Source organism: Prionailurus viverrinus, chromosome C2, assembly GCF_022837055.1.
Source record: "Prionailurus viverrinus isolate Anna chromosome C2, UM_Priviv_1.0, whole genome shotgun sequence".
NCBI classification, from domain to species: domain Eukaryota; kingdom Metazoa; phylum Chordata; class Mammalia; order Carnivora; family Felidae; genus Prionailurus; species Prionailurus viverrinus.
Genome location: NC_062569.1, coordinates 22,389,344 through 22,411,167, shown reverse-complemented (window position 1 = coordinate 22,411,167; position 21,824 = coordinate 22,389,344). Strand labels below are relative to the sequence as shown.

Sequence of the window (21,824 nt, the reverse complement as noted above, 5' to 3'; positions counted from 1 at the left end):
CACATGTTCAAGTTCATTTTTTGTTGTTGTATGTATCATTATAATGGTTACAGGAAAATCAATAGATACCAATAAACCAACTGTTTATTAATATGAAGTAATAACCATGACAGCTCATGAGATTTAAATAGCACACTTAGATCTTTTCAGCTTATTATCTTATTTCTATTAGAAATTATTGATGAGCAAGTAGAAACAATTGTATCCTCAAAAGAAAATGAGGCACCAAAAAAAAAAAAAAATTGAATTGAGCCTTTGGAGCAGAGAAGCCATGTCTGGGGCAGAGCAAGAAACACCCACTCTTCTAGTGACTCCATTGAGGGCCACTAGCTTAGCCTTTGTTGTTCTCTCTGCCCTGCCCCATCATCATTATCTTCGTTGTCTTTATCCAACCTCTCCCTCACTTCTTCTGAGTCTAAAAGGTTGAATGACTCCAGCCAAGAGTCTAAGATGGGTTTTTTTTTTCTTCCAAAATTTGATTTAAATTCAAGTTGGTTAACATATAGTGTGGTATTGGTTTCAGGAGTAGAATTCAGGGATTCATCACTTACATACAATACCCAGTGCTCATCTCAACAAGTGCCCTCCTTAATGCCCATCACCTATTTAGCCTGTCACCCCACCTACCTCCCCTCCAGCAACCCTCATTTTGTTCTCTATAGTTAAGAGACTCTTATGGTTTGCCTCCTCTCTGTTTTTATCTTATTTTGTTTTTCCTTCCCTTCTCCTCTGTTCATCTGTTTTGTTTCTTAAATTCCACATATAGGTGAAATCATATGGTATTTGTCCTTTGTCTTTCTCTGACTTATTTTGCTTAGCATAATACTCTCTAGTTCCATCCTAAAAATAGAACTACCCTACAGTCCAACAACTGCATGACTAAATATTTATCTAAAGGATACAAACCCCAGATAAGAAGGGGCACATGCACCCCAGTGTTTATAGCAGCATTATCAACAATAGCCAAATTATGGAAAGAGCCCAAATGTCCATATACTGATGAATGGATAAAGAAGATGTGGTTTGTGTATACACACACACACACACACATACACACACACACACACACAATGGAATATTACTGAGCCATCAAAAAGAATTAAATCTTGCCATTTCCAACAACATGGATGAAACCAGAGTCTAAGATGGGGTTTAGCAAGACTTCTTCCTTTCCCAAGGTTCTCAAGGGGAGCAGGCCAAATGGTTTGCTCCATTTCCTTCCAACTGACATCTGAAAGTAAAGATAGCAGGAAGCAGAGTAGCTGTGGATGCCGCGGATCTTATTCCATCTATCTGATCCAAAATAGGAAAGGTTTTTATTCTCAAAGATAATATACTTTTCTGGTTGACCTCCATATAAAGTTCCACTGAAGACCCTATAACTTTAAAATAACAAGGCCCAAGACATTCCAGTAAAATTGAAAATGTCCTTACTCCTAACAGCATGCCATCATATCTTATTACCGATGACAGACTGATTAAAATCTAGATGCCAAGCTGGTAAAATGCACCCTTCCCACCAGGACAGTTTAAGAAGACCAAGAGAGGTGTTAGCCGACCAACACCAGGATAGCAAAGAGGGTAAACCCGGGGAATAGCAGAAATGGCGAGACATTGAACACCTGAATAAATAATAGCAAAATCTGCAAAGTCTTAAGTTTTCATGAGACGTAAGTTTCTAAAAGATTTGACGTTGTTTCGATAGGACCACCAGCATGAATGATATTCCTCTCAAGCGACCTTTGCAATCTGTACTAATCTATGTTATCACTGATTTAGTCAGAGCCCAAGGGAAATGGCAGCATCAACAAAAGACTCCCGTCCATTGTGGAAGATGAGGAAGAGGAGGAGGAAGGGGAGGAAGAAGAGACAGCCTCCCTCTCTCCCATCTACACAAGGGGATCCTCCTCTTCACGCAGCAAGAAGGTGGGAAGCAGTAAAAGCTATCTAGGCTTGAGCTTGAAGCAGCTGGCCTCAGGAACAGTGCCGTTTCACTCACCTATCAGAGTCTCCAGTTCAAATTCCCCAAAAAACAAACAGGAAACTGACCCCCCTAACCATGGAAAAAGGAAAGAGAGAAACTTGAAATTGCAACTTTCGGCTTTGAATAGTTCTGGACCCCCAGACCTCAGTCCAAGGTAAGAATCACATCATATAATTCTTTCCTAGGTAAAAATGGCTGCCTTTTATTCAAATTGGTACCTAGTTAGTAAATTATTCAGCCCTCTGGGCCTCTCAACCACACAGGTTCCTAGCCTGGGTTCTTCCGCTTTCCTGAATTTTGTGTGTAAATTTTGCTTCTGCGTGGAGGTGTATACAGTATGACAATAGTTTTAGTTACATTCTCGAAAGGGTCCATTAAATGTTCAGAAGGCCTTCTTCACTCCCTTCATCCATTTAGCTCTACCTAAGTGTTGATGTTCATTTTCAATGCTATTTTCTTTATCATTGTGGATAACTGAAGCTTACTTTTATTTCTGGCCTCTTCCGTAGGTAACACAGCATAGCTCTATTTTTAATTTTAAAAATTCTCTTTAGGATTAACTAAAGATGATTGAGAGGCTGAAAAATCCTGACTCAGAAATGTGAAAGAAGTGGTCTATGGAGCCTAAAAGCAATAGTAAAAAATCACATCATAGCTGACAATAAATAGAAGCAAGAAAAAAAAATACTGAGTGCTTCCTATGTCCCATGTCCTCTGCTAGGTAATTTCACATTCGCTATTACATTTAGTCTTCTCAAGAGTCCTGTAAAGTAGTTCATATTATCTATACTATTTTGTCCAAAATCTCAGAGATTAAGTTTGGAAATCTGTATTCAAATTCTATTTTTCTACTTGTAAAGCAAGTGATATTTCTAAATATATTTAGCTACTCTTTTGAAGAACACAATTCATCCATTGAGAGAGATTTTTTTTTTAAATAAGCAAAACACACTTAGAAGTTCAGGAATTCAGTTGAGGATGGTAATTTGAAAACATTGCCTTACTCTTCTCCTTCCTAAATTTGTAATAAGAAGAAAGACAGTAAATTTTAAATAGGGGGGAAATATATCAGAACTGAAAAAGAAAGGTTTATCCTGAACTTATAAGAAGAACATTTTTCCTTTTATATATAGCAAAAGATTGTGAGGACATACATCAAAATGCTAACAGTAGTGGTGCATTCAGGTGATTTTTATTTTCTAATTTTGTTACCTTTATATTTTCTACAAAAGACTTATATTTTTTAAATAATGAGTGCATTAAATAGCATTTAGCAAGGAAAGAAGACTAGCCAAAGTCCTAATAGTCGTTTATATGAAATGCTTTAACTCTTACTTCAGAGTTTTGTCCAGGTTCAGAGTAAAGGTGTCATCAAGGTTATTTAATGTGATGCCATAATCATTAGGTTAAAAGATTTTAATTCTGGATGAAGTGGTGATTTAATATGAACTCAGAGAAGAGGACTGCAGTAGCTTAAGGTGTTGAATCTAAGAATAAATAAGCTTGCAAATTCTACAGCATTTCTGTCCAATAGAAATATAATGTGAGCTAAAATTGTGAGGCACATATGTAACTTTGAATTTTCTAGTAGCCACATTTTTAAAAAACAAACAAAACAAAAAACCCACATACACAAGTGAAGTTAATTTTAATAATATATTTTATTTGACTCACTATGCCCCAAATAATTAATTTCAAGTGTAAATAATAGTAAAATTTTACTAATAAAACCATTTGCATTTTTTACTCAAATATTCAAAATCTAATGTGCATTTTATGCTTACAGCACAGCTCAACTTGCATGAGCCACATTTCAGGTGCTCAATAGCCATACAAAGCTAATGGCTACCATATTGGAGAGCACAGCTTTAGAGACTGCAGAATTTAGAAATCAATACAATATTTTTAAGTCTCCTAGAAATACTGGAACCTATAAGCAAAAATGCACAACTAACCAATTTCCTTTATTTTAAAAAGGATCGTTGATGGAATTGAAGATGGAAACAGCAGTGAGGAAAGCCAGACTTTTGACTTCGGCTCTGAACGCCTCAGACCAGAGCCCAGAGTTTCTCCTCCTCTAGGAGGTAAGCTCTATATTTAGTCTTCTGTCAAGGGGTGGTATTTCTTTTTAACTTGTAACGTTTGGCATTGACCCTTTTTTGCCTTCCCATTCTCTGAGTATTTCCCACATGTTAGAACTTTACCCATGCCATGGAAAAATTTGATTTGAGTCTATGCCATCTCCAAGTTATTACGATATCATTTGTAATTGTTCCTCTGTCCAGCCTAGATGCCCTGCCATTTACCAGCCCAGGTAAATGGTGTGTTAGGAGACTCAAATGTCTGCTATTCATTAAAGGGTGACCATGTTTTCTTAGGATAGATGCAGATTAATCCACAAAAATAACATTACCAAGAAGAAAAGCTGTGTTGGTTGTATACTATAGGAACATAGGTTATATTTATCCAACTTCTTGAGGAGAGATCCTGTATTTGCATTTTGTCAAAGGATAAAACAACTTCAGAAGGATGTTTGAAGGCTGGAAATGAGGGAGATCTATATGAAGCACTGTGCTCTAGTGATGGAAGATTAACGTAAGGGTACTCCCAAACCCAACCCAGATTCCTCTCTCTCCCTTGCCTTCTTGAGCTCATTGCCCAGAAAAAGTAATCTGTCAACATAATGAAGGCCGGAATGACAAAGAAATTGTAAAGAAGACGCACCTGTAGTTAATAAAGGGAGAATAATGAACAAGCATAGGCTATCCAAAACAATTACCAGAAAACTGTAAGATGAAAGGCCAGCAGTCCCCTGCCAGCTCTGTCCTCCCCTTCCCACTCAGCTCTGAGATCCTTGTGTCAGGATCCATTACTAATTAGTGAATCCCTCCATGAACAAAGCCAAGCCCAGTAAAGACTTTTGAATGTACGGTCCTGGGTGTGTGTGTGTGTCTCCTTTGGGTGGAATTGCAGTATTCCATCTCAGCAGTCCTTCCTGGCCCTCATTATCGTCTAGGGAAACGGAAGGGTCCTTGCAAGCCTCCTTGCTGTGGGGTGGGGGAGGGGAGGTGTGCAGGGGGAATGGAAGACAGGGAAAGAAGGAGTGCAGATGTCAGTGAACAATCCTGATTCATTCATTCAGTTGACTTACATGTGCTGATATTACTCTGGGGAAAGAGGCACAGAAAGCATATAGCCACACTGATGTATTTGCTGCGAAAGTTGATGGCAGGTCCCAACCGGAAGTTTTCCTTATTGACTCACCTAGACCTGGAGTTGATGCACAGAACCTCACCATGTCTATCCACCTATTTCTGCTCCCACCATCTCCTTAGCCTTCTCTTCTCCTCTTCCCAGTATGTAGCCCGATACTCATGCCCTCAAGCAACAGATTTTCTTAGCTCTATCTCGTAAATATCCCTCGATTCTAAGATTTTGTATCCTTACTGCCACCATATTTTTCCTTGCCACATCCATCTCTTGCCTGCTTTGCTACCAGAGTCTCTTCCCTGGTCTCACACTGCTCTCCATTCAGAGTAAACATTTTTAAAAATACAAATTTATTCTTATAACTCTGATCCTATGCATAAAACACTGACAGGGCTTCCTATTACCCTTAATGTGAAATTCAAACCTATTACCTAATTGCCTTTTAAATGTCTCTTTTCCCTGCTAGATTCTAAACTCCATGAGGGTCAATTAGATTTTCTTTATTCATTGTTCTCTCCTCTAAAGGAGGCTTAGCCTACCATATATGTTCTCTAATCATTCATTGAATTAATAGATTAACTTTGCAAAATGAAAATTATATATATATATATATATATATATATATATATATATATATATATATCTCCTTTCTACTCCAGCTAGCAATAATTTATCTGTACTTTTGTCCCTGACAGAAATAAATGTATTTGGAAGAGCAAGGTTTAAAAAAAAAAAGTGGAGATAAGAGAACCAGAAAATGGGAGAAATTATCTTTTAGAGCAATTCAGGAAGAGATAGGAAATCTGCAGTAGAGTTTAGCACCTGAAATAGAAGTTGGGTGCCGGCGGGGTAGGGGTGGGGAGGCTCTAATGGACACAGGAATCAATATTTAGGGGAGAAAAAGAGGAGGAGGAACAGAACATCCCTTTTCTATGGTTTAGTCATTGGCTCTGATATATTTTTAGAGAATGGTCAAAAAAGAGGACATGTCAGGCACCTGTGTGGCTCAGTCGGTTGACCGTCCGACTTCGGCTCAGGTCATGATCTCATGGCTTGTGAGTTCAAGCCCTGTGTCGGGCTCTGTGCTGACAGTTCAGAGCTGGAGCCTGCTTTCAATTCTGTGTCTCCCTTTCTCTCTGCCCCTCTCCTGCTCATTCTCTGTCTCTGTCTCTCTGTCTCTCTCTCTCTCTCAAGAATAAATAAACATTTAAAAAAAAACTTAAAAACAAAAGAGGAAATGTGTCATCTTGAAACATGGTGGTGATTTGCCATGGACACATCCCATCAGTGAGGTCATGGTCCCCACCATGATACGTGCCCAGTTTCAAGGCGTGTATCAGACAGGATCCAGAGGATTACTAGAAGCATGTTCAATCCCAGGGAGACAGAACCTACAGTGCACAGGCATCAGGAAGAGTTAAAGGCAGTAGCTTAGGTTTCCTTACCCATTTCAACTGCCTTAATCCTCACATATGAAGTTTATTACTAAAGGACGCATTCTGTGTGTGTTACACTTTTCAGACTCAGAGATTGGAGCTGCTGTTCTCTTCATCAAAGCAGAGGAGACCAAGCAGCAAATAAATAAACTCAACAGTGAGGTATGGAGCTTTCTCTTCCTTTGGTCATGCTGGAGTGGTAAGAGCTATAAATCCTAGTTACCAGCAAAAGCAGTATAATGTAGTAATTACAGGCATATGCTCTGATGTCAGACCACCATGGATGAATTCCCACTAAGCCTCATGTGAGTTATGTGACCATTGACAAGTTCCTTACTTTCTCTCATGCTCTATTTCCCCACGTGTAAGTAGAGGGTAATGATTATGCCTACCTTATGGCCCATTGTGAAATTGAGATAGTGCAGGCAAATCATTTAGCATAAAGTGAGCACTAACTAAATGATAATTATACTAATTGGCATCATAAGTGTATTGATACTTGGTATAACTGGTGCTTTTTCACTTTTTTCATGTACTTTAATTTTTAATGAGTTAAAGCAAGGTGATTAATCCAAAGATGAATGCTATTTCTCAGAATAATCAAATGGCCTGAAATGCACTTCTTTTCCCTGACATATATTTGCTGTGTAACTTTGAGCACTTTACCTCTCTGGACCTTGCCATCTATTCATGTGAAATAAGGTAATTTTTAGGAACTTTATTAAAATATATTTTGCATATCATAAAACTCACTCATTCCAAGTGTACAATTCAATGATTTTAGTAACCTTATCGAACAGTTCTACCGTCACCGTATCAGTTTTAGAATGCTTTTACCTGCATCCCTGCAGTAAGACCTCTCGTAGCCATTTATAGTTAATCCCTGTTCCCACATCCAGCCCTAGGTCACCACTTACCTACTTTTTGCCTTTTCTGGCCGTCTCATATAAATAGAGAAGGCAATATCTGAATCACTATCCTAACTTTGGTGCCCTTCCGAAAAATTTTAATAATTTTGTCTTGAATAAAAACATTCGAGACAATTTGGAGGCAAATAGTTTATTTGGGAGGTGGCCCAGGAAGCAACATAAAGGATAGAGAGGTAAGGCAGAAGAGAAAGGGAAGCACAGAAAGAAAGGCGTGTTAATAAGATAATTAACTCTGTGGGCAACTGGGGCTCAATCCTGCTGGGGACCACTGAGAGAGTATGTAGGACAATTCAAAACTGTTCCACCATAAGGCAAGGAAAAATGGAATTGGGGGTGGTTCCTGAGAGATTGACTCCCTTGCTCTTCATGCAGGCCTCACTGCAGAGGAGACTAGAAAGGTTCATCAGACAAAAATATGCAGGAAGACCTGGACCTTCCGGGTACACCTAGGGTGAGGGCACATGGACAGGCACAGACAGTGTGCACAGCATAATAGAATCCCTTTCTAGGACTAAGATTACCTGAGGAGATCATAGCGAAAAATATAATAGTTATTGACACTGGGAAGATTTGTGGAAAATGAAATCATGTTATCATATCAGTTTCCAATTATCTGCAACAATGGAAAACTGGGTAGTTTGTCATAAAGCCCAGAGGTTTCTCTTAAACCTGTGTATCTTCAGCTTAGTGAAGATTTATGATTTACTGCTGTCTCTCCTTCTGCGCCCACTTTCTCTGGGAGTAAGATTGTTGCTAACAAGACGTAAGAGAGACAAAGGGCAGACTGACAATATAGGAATGAAAAACTAATCAGATTGAAACTCCTTAAATCACAAAGACTTGGCCATACACTGGGTATCGTAAATAACATCTTGTTAAATACAACAAAACAAACCTAAATACCCTGTTAGAAAACTTTTTATTGAACAATTTCTTTTCAAATATTTTTCTTGGCTAAAAGCACCAATTAATATGAACTGTTTGGATTCTTTTCCCTCATATGTGAGATCATTTAATGGTTTTAAGAACTGACTGACCAATGTCTTAGCTCAAATACTAGAGTCAGTAATTATTCTGGGGAAAAATGTGTTTATATCTTCACCTTTTGGAATGTACATAGTTTCCCAAATCACAGCTGTAAATCCACACCCTCTACGATTTTCCTTTGACCGTGTGAACTAGTGGTAGATACGTTAAAACAGATAACCACTTGGAAAACAAAATATTTCCCCAATGTGATTCGGTATTTATGATTGCTTTTCTAGTGAGATGATATAAATCTTTTTATCTTGCCATATATTGAAATAAAAAGGGCAAGGTAAAATATCAATGGTCCAATTATCCTTCCCTAAGGAATTAGTTTTTCCTTATAGGAAAATATCTGATTTCTTCATGGCTGAAGCTTAAGTTAGAAAAATCTTATCCTTTGCACAGAATTTAATTTATAGTCTTGACTCTTTGGGTAGTGAGTTAAAACCCACTAAGACAGGCAGAATGAAAATACAAATTGGCTTCAAAGTGTAAAATTATTTTTCTTCCGACCTACTTGTTTTTTTCCTCCTATCTCCTATAATGTCGTTTATGTAGCCAAAAAAAAATCTGTCTTTTAAAATCCAAGCCTAATTTTTCCACTTCCCCTGTATCCTGCCACTCACCCATGTGATCATTTGATTGCTTTATTCTTCATTTATTCTTTTCCTTGTTCTGAGTAAACAAGAGAAGAATTGATAATGAACATGGGATGCACTGCATAATAATAACTCTTTAATAAAAAGGGCAATCCCCAATATATGCGAGGCATGTCGAGCATTATGTAAAGTTTGAGAACATAGCAACAACCCCATTCTGATATTTGCCCAGACATTTAAGATATAAAGACATTGTTCATTGATGTGTAGATTTCATAATCAGCTGGCTAAATACAGAACAAAAATCAGAAAGGAAATAATGTTGGTAATAACCTACATTCACAGAACAGTGAAGGGTTTAAAAGATGTAGGGCAGCTGCTAATATTAGAACGCTTTTGAAAACATTGTCATTGCTCTACAGCGGACAAAGAAATAGTGCAATTCTAAGGAAATTGTTTAAAAATAACAACAAAATGTCACCGTGGGGGACATGGACTGTGTAAGTCAAATGCTCCATTTCTGAAAAGGTTTGTAGGTAAGGGTTAGAATGTTTTCTCATTTCTGAAATCTGCCTGACCCAGAAAGACATTGCGGCAAAGCCTACCAAGGGAACCTACGTGCTCTGCCACAGCAGGCATAAGACATAAAACACACTAGTAGAGAAAGAGCATGAGCTTTAGAGAAAGAAAAATATTCTTATCCCTATTCATAAAATTAACTCTCTGACTTCAGCAAAGCGTTCACCTTTCCTAAGTTCAGATTTTTTCTCTATTAAATGGTAATGATGAAATCTGCAATATAGGATTGTTGTGAGGACCTAATACCATATGTAAACCATTCAGCATGATGTCTTCTGTTAATAAGGGCTCAAATACTCATTTGCTCCTTATATAAGGTTGTACTTCTATCCAACAAAAGGTAACTCTCAAGTTAGCACCCCCCACCCCCCTACTCTTCCCTGCCCAGTGCAGACTAATTAGTCCATGTTAATGGAAGAAAATGAAAATGAATGGACTTAAGGGAAACATTTGATCATGAAAGTGACTACTTTTTACCTGAGACTTTTCTCTTGCTATGAATTACCGAATAGAGGGGCACCTGGGTGTCTCGGTCAATTAAGTGGCCAACTCTTGATTTTGGCTCAGGTCATGATCTCAAAGTTCGTGAGATTGAGTCCCGCTTTGGGCTCTGTGCTGACAGCAAGGAGCCTGCTTGGGATTCTCTTTCTCCTCTTGCTCTCTGCCCCTCCCCCCACTCATGCTCTCTCTCCCTCTCTCTCTCAAAATAAACATTAAAAAAAAGAAAAGAATAGAAAATTAAAATAGAAAAATGAAAGGGCATATTGTTTATATTTCAGTGTATCTTATTTTAACTAAATAGTTTGATGTAATAGTGTCAGTGTATTGATGTAAAGAACACTTGTTCTATGAGACTTCAGGATTAAAGGGCTAAGAGACCTTAAGTATGCCAGTTTACCAATGTTTAATCATTACCTGATATTACACTAAACATAAATAGCAAAATGATTATAAAACTAGGCAGAATGGAAGCTTACAGGAAAGATAATCATAGCCAAATCTTCATTTTCAAAATGAAAAAATGCAGGTGGCTTATGAAATCATCCTTGCTCAACAAAGGGCATTTTGACTGGAATTCTCTGATTGACACTTTTAGAATTTTATTTTGTTTAAAAAATAAACAACTTCATTGAGATATAATTAACATATCATATAATTCATCCATTTAAAGTGTATAATCTGAAGGCTTTCAGTATGTTCACAGAGTTGTGCATTCATCACCATACTCAATTTTCAACCATTGTAAACCATTACCCCACAAAGAAGCCCTATACCATATAGCCATCACCCGTGATGCCTGAAGTTCCCCTACCCTCAGCCCTACTAATCTACATTCTCTGCCCATATATTTGCCTGTTCTGAACATTCCCTTTAAGTGGAATCTTACATTATAGCCCTCTGTGGCCAGCTTTTTTCATTTAGTATGAGGTTTTCAAGGCTCACCCATGTTGTGGCCATACCAATACCTCATTTCTCTTTACACCCACGTAATATTCCATTGTATGGATATACCACTTTTTGCTTATTCATTCACCAGCTGATGGGCATTTGTGTTGTTACCACTTTTCAGCTAATATGAATAATGTCGCTGTGAACATTCATAAGACATTCACACAAGTTTTTGCGCGGACATGTTTTAATTTCTCTCAGGTAATTAAGTGGAATTGCTGGATCGTATGGTAACTCTGTGTTTAAAACATCTGAGAAACTGCCAGACTGTTTCCCAAAGCAGCAGCAGCACTTTACATTCAGCAGCATATGAAGGTTCCAGGCTCCTATTTCCTTGCCAACAATTTTTTATTTGTTATTATAAGACTTTGTTATTCTAACCACACTAGTGTGTGTGAAGCGGTATTTCATTATAGTTTTCGTTTGAATTTCCTGGATAGCTATTAATATTGAGGATCTTTCCATGTGTTCATTCTTTGGAAAATCGTCTGTCCAGGTCCTTTACCCACTTTAAAATTGGGCTGTTTCTTTATTCCTGAGTTGTAAGAATTCTTTATATGTTCTAGATACAAGGTATGATATTCAGTTTTCTTCTCCCATTACTTAAGTTGCCTTTTCATTCCCTACATGCTGGTCTTTGAAGCACAAAAGTATTAATTTTGGTGATATCCATTTTATGTATTTTTTTCTTTTGTTCTTTGTGACTTTCAGGTGACATTTACAAATTTCTATCATGAGATCAGTAAAGTCTGCTTCAGTCAAACAAATAAAACAACAATAATGGAAGTTGTTCTTAAGAGTTGCTTTACTACTTTTCTAAATGGCTATGAAGATTTAGAGTTCTATTAATAATTCACACAAGGAAACCTACATGAGTAATACCCTATGGTAAAGGGTATTCCTTAATCCTCTGAATTACTGTTATCATATCTTTTCATTGAAAATTGGTTCAACTGAAACACACTGACAGAATTGCAAGACCATTCCAAGATCCTACTATACAATCTCTTTTCTTCCCCATCATGATCCTATTTAACTCTTGACCATCAATTCTCAAAAGCAAAATAAAAAAAAGCTATACATTCACTTGTTGACGTAGAAAAACAAAATCCATTTAACTGCTGGCAAAGCCATTCTGCATTTTTCATTTTAAAACATAAGTATTATTGACAATAATGATTCATTTCATGGACACAGCTTTCTAAACTGGAATATACCCAACTATTTAATGATTTACAGGACACTTTTTGCTTATTTTCAGTTCTCAGGCTTGTATGCATAGATAGATTTGTATCTCTCGTGAGAGGTTTACTGATCATAAATAAATAAATAAATAAATACTCTAAAGAATAATGAGGATCTCCCAAAAGAAAAAAATATATGTAAATCGCTCAAAAGCTTTTCCTGGGAAGTGTGAATTTCGCATTCATGTAGTTTTGGATATTAGCTGTTTCGGTCCTCCAGGCCTGTGATCACTTACATATAGACCTCTTCTAATTTTGAATAGGGAGACTAAATGGACATATTGGTAAGGGCCCCAGGGAGACCAATGCCATATTTCAAATGGGCAATTTGAGCAGGGCTTAATAAAAGGAGTACTTACAAAGAAGTTAGTTGAGTATAGAGAAAACACAAAGGATAGAACAGTCCCTCCCACCGTGGGGATAATAACAGAAGGTCAGTACAACACCTAGGTCTAAAGGGCCCAGAGTAGAGACTGGTTATAGAATCTTGAGTCAGAGGAAGGTGGGTGAAAAGCCACCTGAAAGGAGCTGTGATCTTTGTTGGGATCTTCTACCCACCTCAACCCTGCAGGGAAGCAGCCGGAGGAACACATACCCCAACCTCCCTCTCCTACCCCCCTCTGATCTGCTAATGTTCTACAATGGCCAAACCCAACCAGAAACCAAAGAACCAATGAGCCTGTTGATGGAGTTCATACAAGTCAGCCTCCAAGGAGCAAAACTGGTTGGAAAGTGAATCTGTTCTAAAAATACAAATGGGAAATATTCAGTAAAATGAGTTACTATGTATTCAAGCAAGTACAGAAAAAATCAAATGAAATTTAAACAATTAGTTATTGATTGCTTATTACTAGTAATTAGCCAGTTAGTAGTAACTAGTTATTTACTTACTACTAACCAATAGTTTCAGAATAAGTGGTTATTTTTTAAAAAGATGGATATGGGTATTCCCCTCCCATACTTGCTAAATAATTTGTAAGTTGATATGTTTTTAAAAGAATATGCCCCCCTGCCATTTTCCATTCATCAATAGGAAAATTAAGTTCAATAATTGATCCAATCCAACAGCTACAAATAATATTCAAATTTTTTAAATAGAATCTTATAGTCGGAAGTGATTACAGGGAAATTTTCTTTCCTATCCTCCCCCAATACATGAATTTCCCCCTTTTTAAAAAAAATTTTTTTAATGTTTATTTATTTTTGAGAGAGAGAAAGAGAGTGTGAGCCGGGGAGGGGCAGAGAGAGAGGGGGAGAGACACAGAATCCAAAGCAGGCTCCACTGAGCTGTCAGCACAGAGCCCGATGCGGGGCTCAAATCCACCAACTGTGGATCATGACCTAAGCTGAAGTCAGACGCCCAACTGACTGAGCCACCCGGGCGCCCCCATGAATTTCCCGGTGTAAAAAGGAGAACCTCATACATCTTTCAAAAGAGCTATGATTTTGCCTCCAATACCCTATGAATTTTTTTGATTCTTCTATGATGAATCCCAATTCTTAAGTCCCTTCTTTAAGCTTTAAGACCTGCTTTCTAATCTTGCCATTCAGTATTTACTTTTTATGTACATTTACGTTATTTTCACACGTACATTTCTTCCTTCCCCAAGGCTCTTGAGAACTTGGATTATGTCTCCAAAGAATTCTGTGAATTGCCTCAAAATTGTCACTATTTTTGTTATTGTTAAAATACTGAGACTTTACTGAAGTGCAACAGAGAATATCCTGTATTTCAAATAAGGACTTGGAAATAAGCATATATGAACTTGTGAAAGTTTGGGGGTTTTTTTAAGTCTTTTTATTGGAGAACAATTAAGCACCTAGAGAAATGGACACTGACACTTCCCATTTACTTGTGCACAATTATAAATAAACACAATATCATAAATCAGTACTAAATTAGTCACATTTCCTTTTTATGCTTATATGACCACGTGATAGATTTTGAAATAATCAATTTTTTATAAATAATGAGTAGAAGAATTATTCTGAAACAAATATTTAAGCAACCTCAGCTTTGATATTATTGTATTTTCATATTGTGGTAGAATCATAAAATCTGAAATTTGGGAGATATCTCAGAGGCCACCTATTCTGGCTTTTCACCCTATATGAGAATTTTCTTTCTGAGGTTATTGGCAAGAAGTTATTTTGCCTGAGTATTGTCTGTAGTAAGAACTCACTATGCCTCAAAGAAATTGGTTCCCAAACCTACTTGTGCTTTCAGATTCTCAAGGAATGTTTTTTTACAGGATTATAGATATTTTTACAAATTAATATATAAAATAATGACTACTTTTAAAATAACTATTCCTTTGGCCAAGCATAGACCAACTAAATCTCAGAACCTCTAGAGTTGTCACTGGGTATCTGTATTTTTTTTTAATTCTCCAAATGCTTCTGATGGCCACCAACCTCATTTCTCAATTACTTTAGCTCTTAGAAACCTATTCTCTATATTTAGCTCATATAACTCTCTGTAAAGACTTTTATTAATTTTTCTTCTGTCCCTCTTGAGTTGAATAGAAAAAGCTACGTAAATGTTTTTTCAATGAAAATACTTTAAATTTTGGAGGTAGCTAATATCTTTCTTCCTCCCCATTCTGTGGCATGTTTTTTTCTTCTATAAATGTTCTCTCTTCCTTGAAACTTTACTCATGTGACATGAAGTACAGACCCTTAATCATCATGATTAACTTCCTTTGTCCCTTCCCTTTCCTCTGTTCCAATTTCTTAAAGCAATCACAAATGACCCCAGCTGTCCTACAGAGGACATTTCCAGAACAGACACTGTCCACATATTTTAGCTTATGAAAGCACCTAAAGGTCTTGAATTTGTTCGCTCTGCTCAGAAAGCTCTTCTCCAAGATATCTACATGGACAGCTCTCTTCCCTCTTGCAAGCCTATGTGCAAATGTCAATTTCTCAGTGAAGTCTTCCTTGACCAGTCTTTTAAAAATAGAAGCCCCACTCCCCAAATTTACTTCCAAATTTGTTTTCTCTCATAGCCCATCAAAACTCAATTATACTACATAGTTTATTTATCTACATTTGTCATTGTCTTTATCCCCCCCCCCCATTAGAATGTCAGTTCTATGAGGACAAGAGTCTTTATTTGCCTTTTTCTTTGCTATGATTGGCACACAGTAGACATACATTTATGGTGAGAATGCATAAAAAAATGCTGGATTATGCATTATATCTATTTTAACCATCAGGCATTAAAACATTGAAGAGAAAAATGGAATTTCACTTCTGAGTTTGAAGAGACATTAGAAATCCTGTCATGTTACATGTTCTTATCACAGATGAGTAAATTGAGGCCCAGAGATCATCACATATGCAGCAAGAGATATAGAAAGGCCTAGAAACAAGACCTGAATCCCAGTTCAGTAGTTTTCTTTTATTGGGTTAGCTTTCAAAGAAGACCATCCTTGGTCTGCAATGAAAAGATTTCCTTCTGAAATATCAGAAACTCACATCAAGACTTGAGTCTTTGGTCCCTTAAATTACCCATATGTACGTAAGTGCAATATTTGATTTAATCATGCACAGCTCATTTTAAGGTATGATAATTTTAGAAAGGGCTTTCAAAAAAAGACTAATAAAATGTACTATATGTTTATTCAAGAGGAAAATATATGTTTTCCCATATGTTTCCCATTGATGACTATTCCACATGTTAGCATTTTGAAATCCAGAAAAAGAAAGAAAAGAAAAGTAAGGAAAATAAAGAGAAGAGAAAAGAAAAAAGAAAAGAAGTATATTTTAAAGCCAATAAAATGATAGAGTGTTAAGAAGAGACAAAGGAGGTGGCTGGGGGGAGTCCACTTGTAATATACTGACTTTTTAAATGTGTTTTTAAATCAAATATGATAACTGGTAACAAAATACTGTTACGACAGACTTACGCTTACTTCAGTTGATAATCTGCAAGCCTACTTTCTAAAATAAATCTCCTCTGACTTGGAAATAAAGGAGTTTCCATTCAAATTCATTAAAACGTTTGCTAGGGAAACGTATTTTGTTTGAAACCCCATTATCAGAAAAAGCTTAATTTGGGGAAGGTATCTGCCAGTGGTTAAAAGAAAATCCTTTCTAGACTTCTGAACAAGTTTTAGGTACCATGTTCCATGGTGCTTTATACTACACCTTGCTGGATTGGTCTTTCTCACTGGGGTGTTCAGTGCTCAATTGCTGTGAGAGTTAAAAGAAGAACCCTTGCATTAATTCAGATAGGAACCTACCGTTTTGATGTGTTTTTTAGGACACTGATTTGCAGTAGTTAAAAATTGGTCATTGAAATTTACAACAACCAGAGATAAAGGAGAAACAATTAATGAAAAAATCAGTGTTCTTTTTAGGGTAAAATATTTTGGGGCTTTTTAAAGAAATTAAATGCATATAGATGTATTTTTTAAGTGAGGTTCTAGTGTGCATATTGAATATTTTGTTTTTATTTTTTAATCATCAGCAATTTTAAACATACAGATATTGATATAGTAACAGATATCCAAATAACTGTTAGCCATATTAGTAAATAATAACATGTCTCCATGTTTCATATGTTGTGCTTTAAAGAAATTTAAAATTTTATATCCTTTCAAGCTCTTTTTTCCTATTTCATAAATAATAGAATTCAAGAGTTAGAGAAAAACATTTAAGAAAAAATTAGAAATTAGAAATTAGGGTAGAAAATTAGAAATAGGGTACTTAAGCCATTTAAGTGTCCAGCTCTTGATTTCAGCTCAGATGATCTCATTCATGAGTTCAAGACCCACGCTGGGCTCTGCACTAAGAGTACCGAGCCAGCTTGGGATTCTCTGTCTCCCTCTCTCTCTCTCTCTCTCTCTCTCTGCCCTTCACCCACTCGTGTTCTCTCTTTCCCCCCCCCCACCTAAAATAAATAAATAAACATTAAAAAATTAAAAGTGAGAAAAAGATCATTGTAGAAATTGCCTAAATTAGAAGCAACACAAGAACAAATAAACAAATAATGCCAAATTGGTGGTGAAAAGGGAGGAAAATTTAAAGCATCTTATCTAAATGAAGAGAATATTTTCTAAAAAGGATTAGGAGGAAAGTGTCAAATATTTAAGATAAACAAAGAAGCTCTAACATAACAAAAAAATGTAAGTCTCAGAATAAGAATGCCAAATTCAGGGAACCAAACAAACACTAAGAACAATAATCCAATAAAACTCCCCTAAAATTACAAAAAAAAATTTTGAAACTGCCTACTGCCAATTTCACATCCTAGTGAAATTACTAGACTTTAAAGTAAGAAAAAAAAATCATTAGTTATTTAGACAAAAAAGATCTTTTTATAAAGGACTAGCAAGGGAAAAATCTAGACCGTCATTAGACTTTTAGACAGCAACGTTTTATGCAAGATGAAGTAACATACAAAATATACAAGATGCTTAGGAAAAGAAAGTGTAAACTAAGGATTTTATATCCAACAAAAATGACCATCACGGGGGGCTCCTGGGTGGCTCTGTCAGTTAAGCGTTCAACTTCAGCTGAGGTCATGATCTCATGGCTCATAAGTTCGAGCCCCGCATTGGGCTTTGGGCTGATAGCTCAGTGCCTGGAACCTGCTTCAGATTCTGTCTCCCTGTCTCTCTGCCCCTCCACCACTCACACTCTGTCTCTCTCTGTCTCACAAAAATAAATAAACATTAAAAAAATAATAATAACCATCAGGTACCAAACTGTTAACATGAAAGAACTCAAGGAATATTGTTCCCATATATATTTCCAGAAGAATGCCCTCAAGAACAAGATTCAGAAAAACCAAGATGATTTGAAAGGCATTGTCATTGGACAAGTTCATCAGCATTAAATATGTGCTTATTTCTAGTACCAAGTCTAAATGAAAGTTAAAGAAGAGAAGGTATAAGTTGTCAAAGGTATGCTCTGACAATGTAAATATGGATGAACCATTGAAAGGGGAGTGGGAAGAGAATTAGAATAGAATATGTCTCCTCCAATTTTTTAACTGTTTTCAGTAATCATAATTTGTAATGGTGGGACTGGTATTGATATATTGCAATTGTTGAATATGTAATGGGTGATAAAGTAAATGAGTAATTATGAGATCTCTTAATTCTGTCATCTTCTATACCTCAATAACCAGAATTCACAGTGTAAAGGAGATACAAATATAGTCCTGAAATAGAGTTAGAAATATTAGTATGAACCTGTGTAGCATCATATACATGCATACATTTCCAAGCTCTTTCAACAAAAAGGGAGTATAAACAATTACCAGCCCAATAAGAGTGAATATGCCTTGACTATGGCCTCAAATAAAATTTCCCATTAAAAGAAGCTCTTGGATAAATACAGTCTCTTGGAGAAATAGCTGTTTCCACTTTTGGAGGCATGAAATACACATCAGTCCAGAACACCTTAGTGTACAAGACAGCAAGAAAGTTATCACACACTCCTGGGATGATGTCAAAAGAGCTCAGGAGCCAATATGAAGAGTCTTCCACTGGCCAAAGATGGGATAATATTGGTAAGAATAAGAAATACATGGGATTACAACATAAAATAAGTTACATAAAATAAGTAACAAATGCACCAAAGTGACAGCATAATAAGCTTCTGAATTTCCCTCCTCCTACAGACACACTGAATGTACACAGAATAATTCCCTTGGAGAAATATAAAAATAAGAAATAATAAAAACAAACTGAATGACTCCTACACATCAGGTGAATGAGAAAACCCCCACATGGAAACAGATAGGAAAGGCTGGGACACAAAAACCATAAACCCCACCCCAGGTACACTACCATACAATCAATAGGGAACCCCTAAATCCTAGCATTGGAAAGTTTGGACCTTGTGCAGTGCCCCCAACTAGGGCCCTCAAAACACCTAGCTCTGAAAGCCAAACGAGCTTAAGTCCACAAGTCCCACAGGAACAAGTAAAGTAGTTTTTAAATGGCTGTAAGAACGTATCTATGGTTGTATTTCCAGGTTCAGCAGAGAGGGAGCATGCAGAAATGCCCTTCTAGCTTCTCTCTGGAAGGGAGATGACTGCATACTTTCCCAGCTGCTCAGCTTCTAATCCACCTGCACCTACATGCTGTCTATGATCCTCCACTTTGGGACACTGACAGATCTTGGCACATCCTCAACTACTGGGAACCACCCAGAACAGAGACAACAGCTTTGATAATCACAAATACCCTAACCCCTCAAGATTCCACCAAAAACTGTTAGAACCAATAAATGATTTCAGTAAAGTAGCAGGATACAAAGTCAACATACAAAAGTCAGTTGTATTTCTATACACTGATAATGAAAGAGAAATTAAGGAAAACAGTCCCGGGACACCTGAGTGGCTCAGTCGGTTAAGCATCCGACATCAGCTCAGGTCATGATCTCATGGTTCATGAGTTAGAGCCCTGTGTCAGGCTGTGTGCTGACAGCTCGGAGCCTGGAGCCTGCTTCAGATTCTGTGTCTGCCTCTCTCTCTCTCTGCCCCTCCCCCCCCCCCCCCGTCTCAAAAATAAACATTGAAAAAAAAGAAAAAGAAAACAGTCCCATTTACAGTAGCATCAAAAAGAACAAAATACCTAAGAATAAATTTAACCAAGTAAGTAGAAGACTTATACACTAAAAACTACAAAATATTGATGGAAGAAACTGTAGAAGATCTAAACAAATCATAAATGCCAATTACAGACTTGCCAGAGGAACTGGAAAAGGCTGTTTCATCTTAATTCTCAGCTCTTACTGAAAGAATTATAATACGTCTGGAGTTAACCAAAGGGACTAAATCCATAATAAGAACTCATGATCTGCCCTCTTGGAGTACAAACCAGCAGCATTATCATCAACTGGGGGCTTGTTAGAAATGCAGAATCCCAGAACCCCACATGTACTGAATCTGAATATACATGGTGTCAAGATCCCCAGGTGACTCCTATATACTTTAAGTCTTAATAAGCACTGTTCTATACAGTTGGTACTCTGAGAGGAGAGACTTTTGTTTGGTGTTCTTTACTAGCAGTGAGGATCCCTTAGCCAGACAGCAATTTGGATACTAATCAAACTTCGTCACAGGAAGCAGGGAAATAGATGAGAAAAGCAATCAAAAAGTTGATAAATAATGGATTACAATAATACAGCTAAAGTAATAAAGTTGTGTCCGAAGGCCTGAGCTTGCAGAAATTCAATGAAACCATTGGCATAATCACTTTCAAGGCTTGTAATTCTTCTCTTATTATAATTTAAGAGGCAACAGATGCACCTGCAAAAGTGAACCCCTTGGTACTATTTCTGTGTGACCTCAGATAAGCCACATCACCTCTCAACATTCTAGTCTCTCCAGCTGTAGAACAAGATTTACAACTTTTGTTAGTAATGGGATTGAGATCCTCATTCGGATGAAATTTATGCAAGTGCCGAGTAGGATTATTATTTTAGCTGACAGATAAAAAGACTGTCACTTGTTTTTGAATGCTTTATGAAGCAAAAGACACAAGGATGAAATTATGCCCATCGTCCTTTTTGTTTTGCCTGCTTCTGGAGTTTGATTGAACTTGTCTAAATCCCATGGTAAATATGCAACATAACAAAAGATTCAATGAAAGACCATTTAATTACCTGAATCAGAGTTTGTAGAAATGTCTATGCGTTCGTGGCAGGGGGAGAGGATTGGTGTAATTAGTACCCGGAATTTAGGAAAACTGTGTCTAGCAGGAAAATGTGTACATGTTTGGCAAAAATTTAGTGACGGGTCAAGAACTCTTCAAGCTAAGAAGATTATATCAACAGATGCATTCCCCATCTGTTCACTGAATGCACAAAAATGGAAATGACATTTTTTTCTATCAGTTGAAGTTCCAGTTATACTCAGAGGCCATGAATCATACCATGCCAATAGCCAAGAGTCAAAAATGTAATAACATGAATAATAGAAGACAAAAGTTAGCTATCTTCCATGTAAAATAAAAGGTATTGGCAAATACACATTCTCATCTTCATTAGGAAACTCACACTGCTGTTCCCCAAAGGCACAATCCAAAGTCACAACAGAATAGCCTATCTGTGTGTACACCAAAAGGCACACAATCTAACTGTAAAAATTGGCAGTGTGCAGTCTTACTGCACAAGAGGTCAGCAGCACCACAGATGGATTTTTTCAACTATGTAATAACACAGTGGTTTAAAAATCTGCCATTTTAAAGTGGTGGGGGCATCCATGAGACACTGAGATCATATAAAACATTCTTACCTGCTAGAGTTACAGTGATACTTACTTCTGTGTCTTGCAGTGCTATTTAGAGGGGGTTGGTGAAAGTTATTTAAGGGGCACCTGGGTGGCTCAGTCAGTTGAGCATCCC

The 21,824-nt window shown here is 37.0% G+C and overlaps 1 protein-coding gene across 1 annotated transcript in view; it reads left to right on the top strand.

Moving 5' to 3' along the window:
- KCNH8 (potassium voltage-gated channel subfamily H member 8) overlaps positions 1 to 21,824 on the top strand; it is a 354,043-nt gene that overhangs the window by 325,364 nt on the left and 6,855 nt on the right. Inside the window, exons 13-15 of the mRNA XM_047875370.1 lie at positions 1,780 to 2,138; positions 3,962 to 4,068; positions 6,716 to 6,792. Coding sequence (XP_047731326.1) covers positions 1,780 to 2,138; positions 3,962 to 4,068; positions 6,716 to 6,792 — 543 coding nt within the window. The remainder of the gene's footprint in view (positions 1 to 1,779; positions 2,139 to 3,961; positions 4,069 to 6,715; positions 6,793 to 21,824) is intronic.